Raw genomic sequence first — 14,998 nt, 5'->3', positions numbered from 1 at the left:
TTATTATTATTATTATTTAAGATAGCGAGGTGGCAAAACCATTACCACGCCGGAAAAAATGCTTAGCGGGATTTCTGCCGCTGGTGTCGACTTTACTTTTCATCCTTTCGGGGTGGATAAAATAAGTGTCCGTTGAGTATTAGGGCTGATGTTATAGACTTATACCCTCCTCCGAAATTGTTGGCATTGTGCCAAAATTTGAAACCAAATTTGTTATTATTAACAAAAAAAATAATAAAAGGCGGTGGATTGGCAGAGTCGCTACAGTGTCGAACAAAATACCTCATAATACTTTTTCCAACTCTTTACATTCTGTGTTCAAATCATGCTTTGGTCGACTTTTGCCGGTATATTCATCTACATTTCTAATAGTTTCGGAGCCATGTTGTGAATGTTACATCATTGCATATAAACTGTATATTTTGGTACGGTAGTTTGTGGCATTGGTAACAGAGTGGGTTAGGAAACTTTGAATAAATGCACCTAACATACGCGCGCGCACCATGAATAACTGATTGTACGCACGCACATACATACATATATATATATATATATATATATATATATATATATATATATATATATATATACTCTAATAAAATATATAGCAAGATATATGTGAAGACTATTTTAATTAATTTTTTTTTTTTCATTTCAGACTTGGCAAGAAGTGGAGAACCTATTGTACCAGGATAACACACCTTACGAAACAAGCATGCTACATATTATGTCGCAGTCGGATCAATTGTCCCTCGGTCCAAGCCGGCCGACCCTTAACCAACCACCACAGTCTAGCTTGAACACGTCAGCAAATATGCCGACCGTTGGAAACCTACACATCCTTGCCATGAATAATAGTGGCGTTAACAACAATAATAGCAACAACACCACAACCACAGACAGTCTCAACAACAATGTTAATAACCCTTCAAACGTCATGGTCCCTAGCAACATCATTACTGGCAGTAATCTGAGTTCTTTAGCTGTTATGTCTAACATGATGAAGCAACATTCATACAGCAGTCAGCTGTCTTATTTATTGGGCAACCACCTTGGACAAGAACAGATGTTGGATAACTATGAGCACCTGCTCGATTTAGACTTCATTCTGAACAACACCGCCGAAAACCAAAGTTTGTATCAAGAGGAGCCAACCATGAAAATCAAACAGGAGACTTTAGAGCCACTCCCAGACTTCCATTCAGCTTTTCTAGATATCCCTGACATCAAGTTTGATACTGAAAGTCATCATCATCATCATCATCACCACCATCATCAACAGCAGCAGCAGCAGCATCAACATCATCATAGCAGCAATCCGGTTGACATGATGACAATTAAATCCGAATATAAATCCTCTCCAATGAATGTTATTCCCAAACAGGAATACGGTAGTATATCTTCATCTTGTGCCACTTACAACGCCACATTGAATACTTTGCCCGCAGGTGCCGCACAACAACCAAATCAAATGCATTACGTCATCCCAGGTCACATGTCTCCACCAGCGTCCCCTGAAATGCACGACGAACGTAAACAAATGCAGTGCAACCAATTAGGCATAATGCACCCCCATCACCCACACCAGCAGTCCATCCTTCTGCCTCCTCATATTCTCCCTAAACTGGGGAACCCACAGAATTCGATGTTACAGTTACCTCATCCAATGATTACACCTCCGGCGTCTCCTCAACTCGTGGACTTGTTGCTTCCTCAGCAGCAATCCATTGTTGAGGGCGGGGTTAATGTTCCAAAGAAACGAGGCAGACGTTCTTGGGGTCGCAAACGTCAGACCAACCACACATGTACTCATACTGGATGTAGTAAAACGTATACGAAGAGCTCTCACCTCAAGGCTCATCTGCGTACACACACGGGAGAGAAACCTTACCACTGCAATTGGAAAGGTTGTGGTTGGAAGTTTGCTCGTTCTGATGAACTGACCCGCCATTATCGAAAACACACAGGAGACAGACCTTTCCAATGTCATCTGTGCGAGCGGGCATTTTCTAGAAGCGACCATCTTTCGCTGCATATGAAGCGTCACATATGAGAGACAACACTTTTTTACTGTTTGATCGGCAAATGAAGAAATAATAGACGACCTATCAAAGAACATGAATGCAAAAGATGAACGGAAAATATATAAAATAAATATATATATAACATCAACGAAAAAGAATCAGTCCAACCAGCAGCGTTGAGAAGCAGAAATTCTAGTGACGGTGGGGTCGTAGCGATGGTAGGGAAACGACGAAACATGGACATCTAATCACCGAATCATTGGTTCAAAGAAAAAATAACATTTCTTTTTACATTGATCAATTAATATATAAACTTGATTGTAAAGCTTGAAACATAACGATATAGTGCTGTTATTATTGTTGTTGTTGCTATTATTGTTGTTGATGTTAATGAAGAAAATATTCCTTTTCTTCTTTATACTTCTTTTTAAACTGAATAGCTCCGAGAGCTGAGAGAAATGTCTGATATTTTTGACTGAAAATATACAGAAACATTACAAAGAATATATTTACAAAGAAAGAACTAAAATTGTAAAAATTACACCATTACATTCACACACATTCACATACACACATTCACATACACACATACACACATAACGAATAATTTGCATGAATGGATAAAATATAAGAAAAAAAAAACATTTGTCTTTTTATATATTTTATAACTTTTTCTCCTTGAAATTTTTTCACCATTTGTGACTTTCTAAGAATTATCATTTAGCGATGTACTTTGGTATGATTACATGTTTCACCAGATCGGAATATTCTATAGACTTCTGAACATAAATATACACTCACACACACGCACAGAAATATACAAATATTTATATATGTATATATATAGTATATTTACGTGTTTTTATATATGTGTGTGTGTGTGTTTTTTTTGCTTCTTTCTCTATTTTTCTTATTTTTATTTTGTGTGTTTTTTTGCGGCAGGCCGTAAAAAAAAGAGAAAAAAAGAAAATGTCCGAATATTCTACTTTGTCTCCCTGCGTTTCCCCTCATCCCCAACCCCAAATAATGGTTGGCACCATTCTGTAGGTCGCACTCTAAAGATGGACGTATCAGTCAGCAACAACAATTCAATGCTTTTTCTCCCATCCCCAACACCAATAACAACAACAAAAATGAACTGAAATTCCGACAAAGCATTGGAGTTTTTGTTGTTGTTGTTTGTTTTTGTCTGCTTGATATTTTTTTTCTGGTAAAAGTAAAAACAAAAGAAAAAGCTGTTATCATTATTACTATTATTATTGTTATTATTATTATTACTATTATTGCGATGGCACTGATGTAGCTTTGAACAAATTAGATAATCATACAAATTATTTAAAGCTCTGCTTCATAATCGCCTTAACTCCTTTAATTAACCCCTACCCCACTCACGCACACACTCCTCCGATTACAAAAATAATAAATAATAATAATATTCAAAACGATAATAATAGAAAGACACTTCTGTTCGGAACTGAGATAGTCAGCTTGTATGATTGTTTTTTTTTTGTTTTCTTTTTTTTTACTTCCATCATTTAGCTGCCCAACACCGCCACCAACACGACTCGAGCTTGTGTTCTCCGCTCCCGGGCACACAGAGAATGCAATCCGCTGAGAAGTTAAATCATTCTGTCAGCAAAAATATGAATAAATAAAACACAATAACAAGAGAAAACCACTAAACAAAAAGAAAAGAAAAATAAATTATGTTTATTTAGTACAGCAGTTAAATTAATCTCACGTAAAATATTACCCTTGGAGGACAATCAAAACACAACACCTGTAAAACAAAACAACAAAAAAAAAGAAAAGAATCTTTTGAAAAACTTCGACACTTAAAGAGTGTCTCTAAAATTAATCAGGTTTTTAATTAATTTTAATTTTTTTTTATATATACAAAACCTGAAGCGCTTAACACTATATGTTAGTACGTATTCATGCTTACATGTGTATATGTACAAATCTCTTGTATGTATATATGTTAAACTGCATTTATGTATATATACATATACACATTTATATACACACATATGTACATATATAGACGCATATATATAATTAATATCATATGTGTGTGTGTACGTATATATATATATATATATATATATATATATATATATATATATATATATATATATATATATATATATATATGAGAGTATTTTCATCGAAGTCTCTTCCTATAAACCCTCACTTCAAACAAACAAAAAAGCGAAAAATAATGTCTTATAATAATAATTTAATTATTATAATGAATAATCACTTAAAGAGGGTTATGATTTCTAAAGTTGTTGGTGTTTTCACAATTGTTAAATATATTATTATTATTATTATTATTATCATCATCATCATAAATATTATTATTATTGTTGTTGTTGTTATTTCGTTGCTGTTATATCTTTCCATATAAATTATCTTTCTGTTCTTGATGAAGATGGTAATGCTATCCTGTTGTTATAGTTGTTCTTGTTACTTATGGCACCAGCCAACAACAGATCGACACACTAAAGGAGGCGCCACTCCTCGGCTGTGAAATCTGTCTCATGAAGAACATACGACGTTATGTAAATCCTACAGACGTCGATAGCTACCTCAGTATTGAGCAACGGAGTACGCATGGTTGTAATACGACTTTGACCGATATCAAACTGGGGCCAAAAGAACAACGACAACTAATAATCACCACTAATTGTCATATCTGATGTTATTAACCAAGGTTTTTAGTCATAGATATATACTAGTGTATTTTGCTCTGACTCTACTTTGTACTCGGCTCTCTATACAGTACTCTCTACTATCTTTTTCCCACGACAATAGCATTTGGATCTCAGTAGCTTTCACACGCATTTATACACACACTCACACAAGTACGCGTATAGGCCTGCGTGTATAATATATACGCATGCATATATATAGCTGTACATGAGTGCGTATATATATATATATATATATATATATATATATATATATATATATACATGAATACATACATATATATATATATACATGTATACATATTTACATACATGCACACTTACCTATTTTCAGACTCTATATGTATATATATATATATATATATATATATATATATATATATATATATATATATATATATATATATTCGTCAGTGTATCGAATGTATGTTATGTATGTATATTTGTGTTTGTGTGGGAGTACGTGCTCGCGCGTATATGCGTATATATTTGTGTTTATGTATGCATTTATATATATATGCAAAGGGAACACTTTACAATCACAGTATTAGCTTCTTATAGAAAATTAAAATTAAAAAAAAATGAAGGTATATTAAAAAGTTGAAAATGTTTTTGTAGGGTTTCTGTGTGTTATTAGTATTCTTTGTATATTTTTTTATACAGAAAAGAAAAACAGCAACTAAATATCCAACAATAATAACTTCTTTAAATAATGCTGATGTTTATTATTAATTATATATATGTCTATATATATATATATATATATATATATATATATATATATATATATATATATATATATATATAGAAGCAACGCTAGTGTTCGTTTAAACGCTTATCTTGTTTGCTTAATCACTCATGGCTTATGTTATTACTACTGGCATTATCTTTATTGCTATCAATATTATCATTACTATAATCATCAGCATTATTATTATCATTATTATCATTATTGGTACTATTATTATTATTATAATTATTATCATCATCATTCTTTATTATTGTATTATGATTTTAAGTTATAATTATATATATAAACATAAAGTATATATGCAATATATATAATGCATATTATTATCATTGTTATTATCATTATCATTATTATTATTATTATTATTATTATTATTATTATTATTTCTTCTACTACTACTACTACTACTACTACTACTACTACTACTACTACTACTACTACTAGTAGTAGTAGTAGTCATAGCGCGGCATAATGGCCAAACTTCTTACTGCTACATGGCCATCATTATAAGTCGTTGGGACTCTTGGATTAGGAAACCGTAATACGTTTTATTTATTTATTTTTAAGTAAATGATTGCTTCCAGTGGAACATTTTTAGGGGTAAAAATAATAATTGCTGTGATGGTAGTAGTAGTAGTAGTAGTAGTAGTAGTAGTAGTAGTAGTAGTAGTAGTAGTAGTAGTAGTAGTAGTAATAGTAGTAATGGTTATAATAGTTGTAGTAAATAATAATAATGAAGTTATTTTGCCTTAAGGGCATCGAAAAGAGAAAAAAACTTTACAATAAATCTAATGTGAAGCTGTTGACGGCTAAACACAAGCAAGCGTTTCCTCCCACAGTTATCATCATCGTTGTCATCATCATCATCATCATCATCATTACCAACACCACCATCATCATGATGAACATCACCTTCATTATCAGCATCAGTATCATCTGCCATCTTTTACCATAATCATTATCATCTTCGACTTCATTCATCTTTATCTACTACCGTATATATATGTATATATAACATATATATATCACCTATCTCTCACTCCCTATCTCTCACTCCCTATCTCTCTCTCTCTCTCTCTCTCTCTCTCTCTCTCTCTCTCTCTCTCTCTCGCTCTCTCTCTCTCTCTCTCTCTCTCTCTATTTGGCTATCTATTTGCCGCTCTATTTATCTATCTATCCAGCAGTCTATTCATGGATCTATCTATCTACTCATCTGCCCATCCATACTTCAGTCCTTCACAACTACGTTTTATATAATACAAAATCATTGCGCTTGCATCTGTTCAATATTTGATTTCAGTAAAACACTTTTTGTTTATATTTTCTTCGTTTAATAATTGATTTATTAAAGAAGAGAAAACTGATGATCTTCGAAACAAAATCTAACTTAAAAATATTGTAATGTTTTTAACTTGTAACATAATCTGCATCGTGTATATTATTCATATATATATATATATATATATATATATATATATATATATATATATATATATATATATATATATATATATATATATGCATACATAAACATTTATCTTGATATTTTATATATACAAATCTGTATGTATATATATATCACATATGTAAATTTACTTATATAAATACATATATACACAATATATATATATATATATATATATATATATATATATATATAAGTGCATAACCTATCTGAAGCTATTATTTTCTGAATGCAAAATATGTTGCGGTTACTAAAACATGAACAACTTACAACATGTCCTTTGTGAGAACACTGCTATACTATGGTACCAATACTGCCAGAATCTTGGCAACGAATTTCCTTCGGTGCTTCTTGTTAAAACTTTGTTGAATTAATCAAATGTGTATTTTTGTAAACCCTCCCTAGTCTACGGAAGGTCAAAGTAGCAAGACTAGGAAAAACATGTTTTTCTTTTTTTTTTTAATATAAATATATGTATAATTGTCTGTATGTATTACTACATATATACTTCATAGATATATATGTATATATGTATGTATAATGAAGAAATATTATGAAACATTTAATGTATATAAGAGATTTTTAAGATGAAAAAAGAATTTATAAGCTAAAATAAAATTGTTATTTCAATTAAAAAATTTCGTCTTTGGTTTGTTATTTTTGTGTTTTGTCCACACAGTTTTTTTATTGTTTAGGTCTGTCGTTAAATGCCACACTCTGAGATTCTTATTAGCCTCAATTACGTGTAACTCAATCAACAATCAAAGATGATCTACAAGCGTTCTCCACAATAATTTACATGTGGTAATCGAGACTCGAGTGTTCTTGCTGCCGGTCACCCAACATTTCAATCCAGGCTCTATTTGAACCCGCAGTCTTCGTAATTATTAAACAGTCATTAGTTATGTGCTGCTGGTGCTACTGATTCCTTTCGTTGATCCTTTCTATGGTAATATAGACGTTGTATTACTCAAATACGGAGGATCTTGCCTCTCACACTATAGAAACATTTCTCATGGCAGACAAAATGGAAACGGCGTTGCCCCGGATGATGACAGCGAGGAAGAAGTGCTTGAACAGCCACTCTGACTTTCAGGGTTCGCACTGCTCCGATTGCGATAAGCGGGAATGTGGTCCGGAGACCAAGAGCGCCGGAGGTCTCTACTGTCACAGGCTCAACCATAAACCTGCCAGAGAGCGACCGATAGCTTGACAGTCTTTTTTTTCTCGACTAGGCGAGCAGTGGAGCCTAGGCTTTGCTCCTTTCTATGGTACATTTTATATTAACTTGGTAGTCTAATTCATTGAGAGTTTGGTCACTTGGCAATGACACAGAACTATACTGTCGCCAAAAATTAAAAAGAGCACTTTTTGGTCTTGTGGTCAGGAACTGCGTGTGTTCGTGCTTCAGTACATATATGTGTGTATGTATATGTGTGTGTATATATATACATACACACATACATCAGTACATGCATCTATCCATCAATATATACATACATGCACGCATACATACTTACATCATATATACATACATACATACATACATACATACATACATACATACATATATACACACATACATACATACATACGTACATACATAAACACACATACACACACACACATACAAGCAGTTGTGATCTGAAATGGAGGTGTGACCCAGCAGCTGTTACATTCATTTAATAAACTGAACAAAAGTTTGAATCCAATACTTCAACGCCATCATGAATTGTGAGCCCTGCCCTTGCTCCATGTTGTCTTTTAAAGTTTAATAAGATATAAATAATGCTTCACCCGCTAGAAATAATAGCCAAATCTCTTTCATACTGTCATAAATATCAAAAGAACACATTGGATAATGTAATCCTAGAAATCTATGCCTGAACAAAATTAACAGATGGGATTGTTGTCATGGCTGACCCGCCACTGATCGACAAGGCTGATCTGTGGATAGTCAACAACAATATTTTCTACTCTAGACACAAGGCCCGAAATTGTGGGGTAGGGGACCAGTCGATTAGATCGACCCCAGTACGCAACTGGTACATAATTTATCGACCCCGAAATGATGAAAAGCAAAGTCGACCGCGGCGGAATTTGAACTTGGAACGTAAAGACAGACAAAATACCGCTAAGCATTTCGCCCGGCGTGCTAACGTTTCTGCCAGCTGACCGCCTTAGTCAACAACAATATTAAAACAATGCAGTGCTTACGGCAAGGTACGAACCGTCAGCCTACCTACACGCAGCATACTTTTCTGATTACTCTTCTCACAATCAGTCGTCTTGACCTTAATACCAATAAAATACTGGTGTCAATACAGTCCACAATTTTGCTGATTTACACTGAAGAAATCAACACACAACTTCGAAGTGGTAAATAGAGATCTTTATTGTGAACTAGAAGCAAGCGTCAGGTCGATCCAAGACATGAACCGACCTAACGCTGGGTGAAAGACATTTACCCAAGTTGTCACACCTTGCAACTGAATCCTGGTCCTCACTGCTACGTAGCAAATGTCTTAAGCAGTCGGTCACTCTTGTGTGTGTGTGTATGTGTGTGTGTATGTGTGTGTGTGTATGTGTGTATGTGTGTGTGCGTGCGTGTGTGTGTGTGCATATATATTATATATAAGTATATATACGCATACACTGTATATATATATATATATATATATATATATATATATATATATATATATACAGAGAGAGAGAGAGAGAGGGGGGGGAGAGGGAGGAGTGAATGATAGAGAGAGGGAGAATGAGAGAGATGGATGTATGTATAAGAAGTTTGCTTCGCAACCACATAGATTCTGTCTCAGAATGTGCCACAGCTGGTACACTGGGGCAAGTGCTTTCAGCCATAACCTCGGGATGGTTAATACTTTGTGAGTAAATTTAGTAGACGTGTAAACTGTAAATTTTGTACACAGAGAGGTCTTTAGTCAAAGATGATCCTTAAAACGTTGCAATATCCGGTTCTGATTTGTCGTTCAACTTGGTCAGCGTAGCATCTGTACCTTCTGCATATTAGCATTATCATTGTTATTTTCATCATCATCATCATACAAACTCGTTGTATAAGTCGATATTGAAGTTTATAGTTCAATATGTAACAATATATGCACCGTATGTTAGTTCCATAGCTACAACATGTTACATGTTATATGATTATGATCTATTATGCTGGGTTGTCGATCCCCAAGCTTCACCCCTACATTTTGTTGCAGTCTCTCAACTATTATTGATTTACTCCCAAAACACTGAGTTAGTCTCTTTAAGAGTCTTTAAGATATATTCTACAGACACCAATCAGCACTGCGCGGCAACTAAAGAAATCAATTTACAGAAGGTATTTAAGCATACAGATGAGTTATCAAAGAGCTCTACGTAGTCTCTCGTCTTGTAATAATATAGCAGCTAAATCTCCCTCAGACCACACATTATTGTTTTAAACGTAGGAAAGATTTGTCTTTTACTTGTTTCGATCATTAAACTGTGGCCATGTATAGACACCAGTATTTATTTTTTAAAGCTAGGTACTTATTGTACCTGTCTATTTTGCAGAACCACTAAGTTACAGGGACGCAAATACATGCACAATGACATACGCACACACACACACACACACACACATTTATATATATATAAGAGTCAAGACTATCGAAAAGGTTGCAAGACGCAACGAAAATTTCAGGAAAAAGAAAATAAGAAATAAGTGGAAATTTTAACGGTGAGTGTGTTAAATTTTAAGGCACAATAAGAAAATGACTCTCCCCAGACACAACAGAATATGCTTCAACACACGAAATCACATAAAAAATCTTGCAAACCAAATCCAAAAACGAAATATATATATATATATGACAGACTTCTTTCAATTTTTGTCTACCAAATACACTCACAACGGATGTCGTTGGAAAGCAAGTATATATATATATATATATATATATATATATATATAGCACAGTAAAACTGAATATGGAAGGGTATTTAGTTAGCAAAATAAGAAACACCTTATTTTCCTTAATATACTTATAATGCCTTGTTACTATTTGTTTGTTTGTTTGGGGGGGGGGGGGGGTTTGGGGGGGGGGGCGTTGTTCAAGAATTCCATCTATGAGAAAGAAGAAATAAATTTTGGGGATAATTCTATTCATCACCTACACCACGACGGTCACCACTACCGCCATTATCATCGTCATCATCTTCACCAACATCGTAGTCGTCGTCGTCGTCGTCCATAGACATCAGCACTATTTTCGGTATCACCATCATCATCATCATCATCATCATCGTCGTCGTCGTCGTCGTCGTCATAAGAATAAAAACAACAATAACATCAATAACAATAATCTTTTGTATTTTTATTTTTCATTTTCATTTTCCATTTTTATTTTTATTTACTTATTTCAGTAACAAAACGAATTAATTAAACAAACTTCTTTCTCTAAGATGAAACTGGATATCCATCCCACACCAGTAAAGAACTTGGAACTAAAATCCATCTCGCACCACTTATGACTTGAAATGCAACCATTACAGGTGCGGCCTAGTCATTGTTATATATCGTTTTTAATACATCTTCATACAACTTCTTATCCGCTTTCATGCGTCAGTTATTTTCTCTTACACAATGATATTAGCTACAACCTCGATATCGGCGGATAGAGCAAGAAATATGGCTGCTGGAGATGATGTGGTCTATAGTGTGTCTTATTGCGTTGGTTGTGTAGACTTTACTTAATGTTAGCATCGTTTTTCACGATTAACCGTTTGTAGCTTAACGTAAACCTTTTGCTTCTTCTATTAACCAAGCTACTGATCAATCCTTGACTTTTATCTTCGCTTATTTCTTCTCTGTCAAACCTTCTGGGATGTTCAATATATGACAGGCTTTCTATTATCTTTTATCTTTTATCTCTTACTTGTTTCAGTCATTAGACTGCGGCCATGCTTGGGCACCGCTTTAAAGAATTTTAGTCAAACTTATCGACCCCCAGTGCATGTTTTTTTTTTTTGTAAAGCCTGATGCTTATTCTATTGGTTCTTTTAGCCGAACCGCTAGATTACAGGGACGTAAATACACCGACACCGGTTGTCAAGCGGTGGGGGGGGGGACAAACACAGACACAAAGTCACACACACGTATGTATGTGTGTATATATATATATATATATATATATATATATATATATATAACGTGAGAGAGTTAGGGGTTGGGGGTTCAACCCACTAAGGGATAGTATCTATCCAGTATACTGCTGGGAGGGTACCCAATTATTGCTACACTAGTGCTATACTAGGTGCAATCAATGAGAGCGGGTAAAAGTGGAGGTTTTACCCAAAATTTGTGTAACAATTAGAAAATGGAGGTAATATGCTGAACCCAACTACTTGCAGACGGTGTATCCCGTTGAATTCATTAATTTAATTCATAGCAAAAGTGACAAAAAAAGGAAGAAAAGAAAAAGAAAGAAAGAACCAAAGCACAGGTGTCCATGGCAGACTATGTTATTTTGCCAACATGGTTTACATATAGAAGTACAAAGTACATAAGGAATTAGAGGATGAACAGAAGTTTAATCTTACAGCTGTTTCGGCCTAGTTTTAGCAAGCCCCATTCTATCCGAATATTCCTTTCCGGAGTGATTATCGGATGACATTTTGAAATGGGGTTACATGCCCGAACCTCTAGGCCTCTTCAGAGATTCACAAAGGGTTACATACAAATGTAGAGCAGGAGGTAAAAACAACAGCAAAAATAAAATAGAAATAAAAATAAAAAATAAAATTGAAATCAAAATATAAATAAAAATAAAAATAAAAATACAAATAAGGGTACAGCAGGAAAAAAAATAATAATAGTAATAATAAAGAATATATAAATGAAGGTATAGCATGTGGGACATGCAAAAATATAAAAAGGATATATGTCAAAAAACCCTTAAAAATACAAGGCACCCAAAAAGCCCACAAACATTATAGATAGGTCGCTATAGGCACTCCAATGCACATCTATATGTGTGGGTTCGTGTGCACAGCCTTACTCGGATGTCCCCTTACTCTCATGTGTGCATACACAAGTTTTTATAAGCAAACATTCCACCACATACGTTGTTTGTGGTATCAGCTCTATTAGCCGTATCTAGAAAGCTGTAAGTGTTTTTTAGAAAGGAAGTTTTGTTGAGTGTGTGTGTGTCATTTCTGTATATATTGGAAGGTTCTATGTAGAAGTTCATTTTGTACAAGTTATTAATGTTCTAGTAGCAATAACAGTGATGGTGACGATATATATATATATATATATATATATATATATATATATATATAAACAATATATGAGTATATGCATATATATGTACATGTATGTATATACGTTCATCTACATGTACATATAGATACATAACTGGGTACATGACGTGGCAAAAGAACATGGACAAAATGGTAAACAAGGTGCAACAAACAAGCAGGCCACATAGTTAACATCCCCTTAGTAAGTTTTATATAGATATATATATATATATATATATATATATATATATATATATATATATATATAAGTCAGTAAATAGTGGGGTTGTGTTAACCGCACGTGGAGAAATAATAGGAAAATGAAAAAAAGCCAGAATGCTGAACTGGGAGCATAATTTAATAAAGATTTTTTCTAACCGGTTTTCATTGCGATGAAGCAAATTATCAAGAAGAAGGAGAATGAAAATGTTTTTTTACAAAGAAGTACAAAAAAGTACAAAATGAAGAAAATAATATATAAAACAATAATATATAAAAAAAATAAATATACCCATACATTATATTGTCTTTGAGCTTTTGAAGTTCTATAGTAGTTCATGTATAAATTGGTAGGAAAAATAAGGATGCGTGAGAGTTGAGAGTTTTGTTAGGTTTAAAAAAAGGGTTAAAAGTTTGTGTTAAGCAGGAAATGTGGTGTCAAAACAGGAAGTGTGTGTAAGGGGAGACAAGTGTTTTTAGTTAGAGTTATGAACTCTTTTTTTCAAGCAGGAAGTTTGTGTCTGTTCATAGAGAAATAAGGTCACTGAGGGGTGTGTGTGTTAAGAAATGGTTGGAATTTCTCTATGAAAAGATTCTCCTTGTTGATTCTTTCTTGTGTGGAGATTCTGTCTTTACATTGATAGAAAGGGAATGTAATGAATTTAGGGTTTTTGTTTCTGGCGCAAGAGTCTATGTGGCCACTGAGTGTAATTTGGCGGTATTGAGGGAGGTTTATTTGTTCCTTATGGACAGCTACTCTTCTACGTAATGGGAGGCTCGTCTGTCCGATATAGAAGTTTTGGCAACCTGCGCAAGTAAGGACATAAATGAGGTTACTCGAAGAACAAGAGAAATTGGTTTTAATTTTAAACTTTGTTCCTCGTTTGAAGGTAAATTCAGAGCCTTCAAGTAGGTAGGGGCAGGTGCCACAATTAGGGCGTGCACATTTTTTAACTGATGGGGGTGGAAGTGGTGTATGTAGTTTGGAATTGGTTAATAATGTTTTCAAAGATTTGTGTTGCCTTTTGCATTTAAGGACTTTGTGTGTATTAATGATATTGTTCATTTTCGGGTCTGTGGTGAGTAAGGGGAGGTTTTGTTTAATTGTGGTGAATGCTTCGATGTTATTGGGGTTATGGGTGGAGATGTATGGAAGTATTTTGGGGTTGGGTGTGTTATTATGTTGGTTGGTTTTTAGTGTGTTTTTGTCAAGTTCCTTGGCACGTTTTATTCCAAGATCTATGAGTGTGGAGGGATATTGGCGTTGTAACAGTGTTTTTTTGAGATCTTGTAAGCGTATTTCTCGAGTGGTTGGGTCAGAGACAATGGTGCAAATTCTTTTAGCTAAATTAAAGGGGATATTTATCTTGGTGTGTTTTGGGTGGCATGAGCTAAAAAGGAGGTATTGTTGTGAGTCTGTAGGTTTGTGGTAGATGTCGGTTGTGATTTGGTTATTAGGTGTTTTTATGATTAAGAGATCAAGAAAAGGGAGATGATGTTTACTGAATTCCATAGTGAATTGAATGTT

General features: G+C 34.0%; 1 protein-coding gene across 2 annotated transcripts in view; it reads left to right on the top strand.

Annotated features, from left to right (window-relative positions):
• The window catches only part of LOC106872064 (uncharacterized), a 20,755-nt gene extending 13,163 nt beyond the window's left edge, over positions 1–7,592 (top strand). For both annotated transcript variants that reach the window (XM_089361631.1, XM_089361633.1), the window contains exons 2-3: positions 659–5,480; positions 5,547–7,592. In XM_089361631.1, coding sequence (XP_089217757.1) covers positions 659–2,053 — 1,395 coding nt within the window. In that variant the 3' untranslated portion in view covers positions 2,054–5,480; positions 5,547–7,592. The remainder of the gene's footprint in view (positions 1–658; positions 5,481–5,546) is intronic.
• Positions 7,593–14,998: the final 7,406 nt, after the last annotated feature.

Source organism: Octopus bimaculoides, chromosome 13, assembly GCF_046866305.1.
Source record: "Octopus bimaculoides isolate indiv1 chromosome 13, ASM4686630v1, whole genome shotgun sequence".
Lineage (NCBI taxonomy): Eukaryota > Metazoa > Mollusca > Cephalopoda > Octopoda > Octopodidae > Octopus > Octopus bimaculoides.
This window is presented reverse-complemented; position numbering and strand designations above follow the sequence as displayed.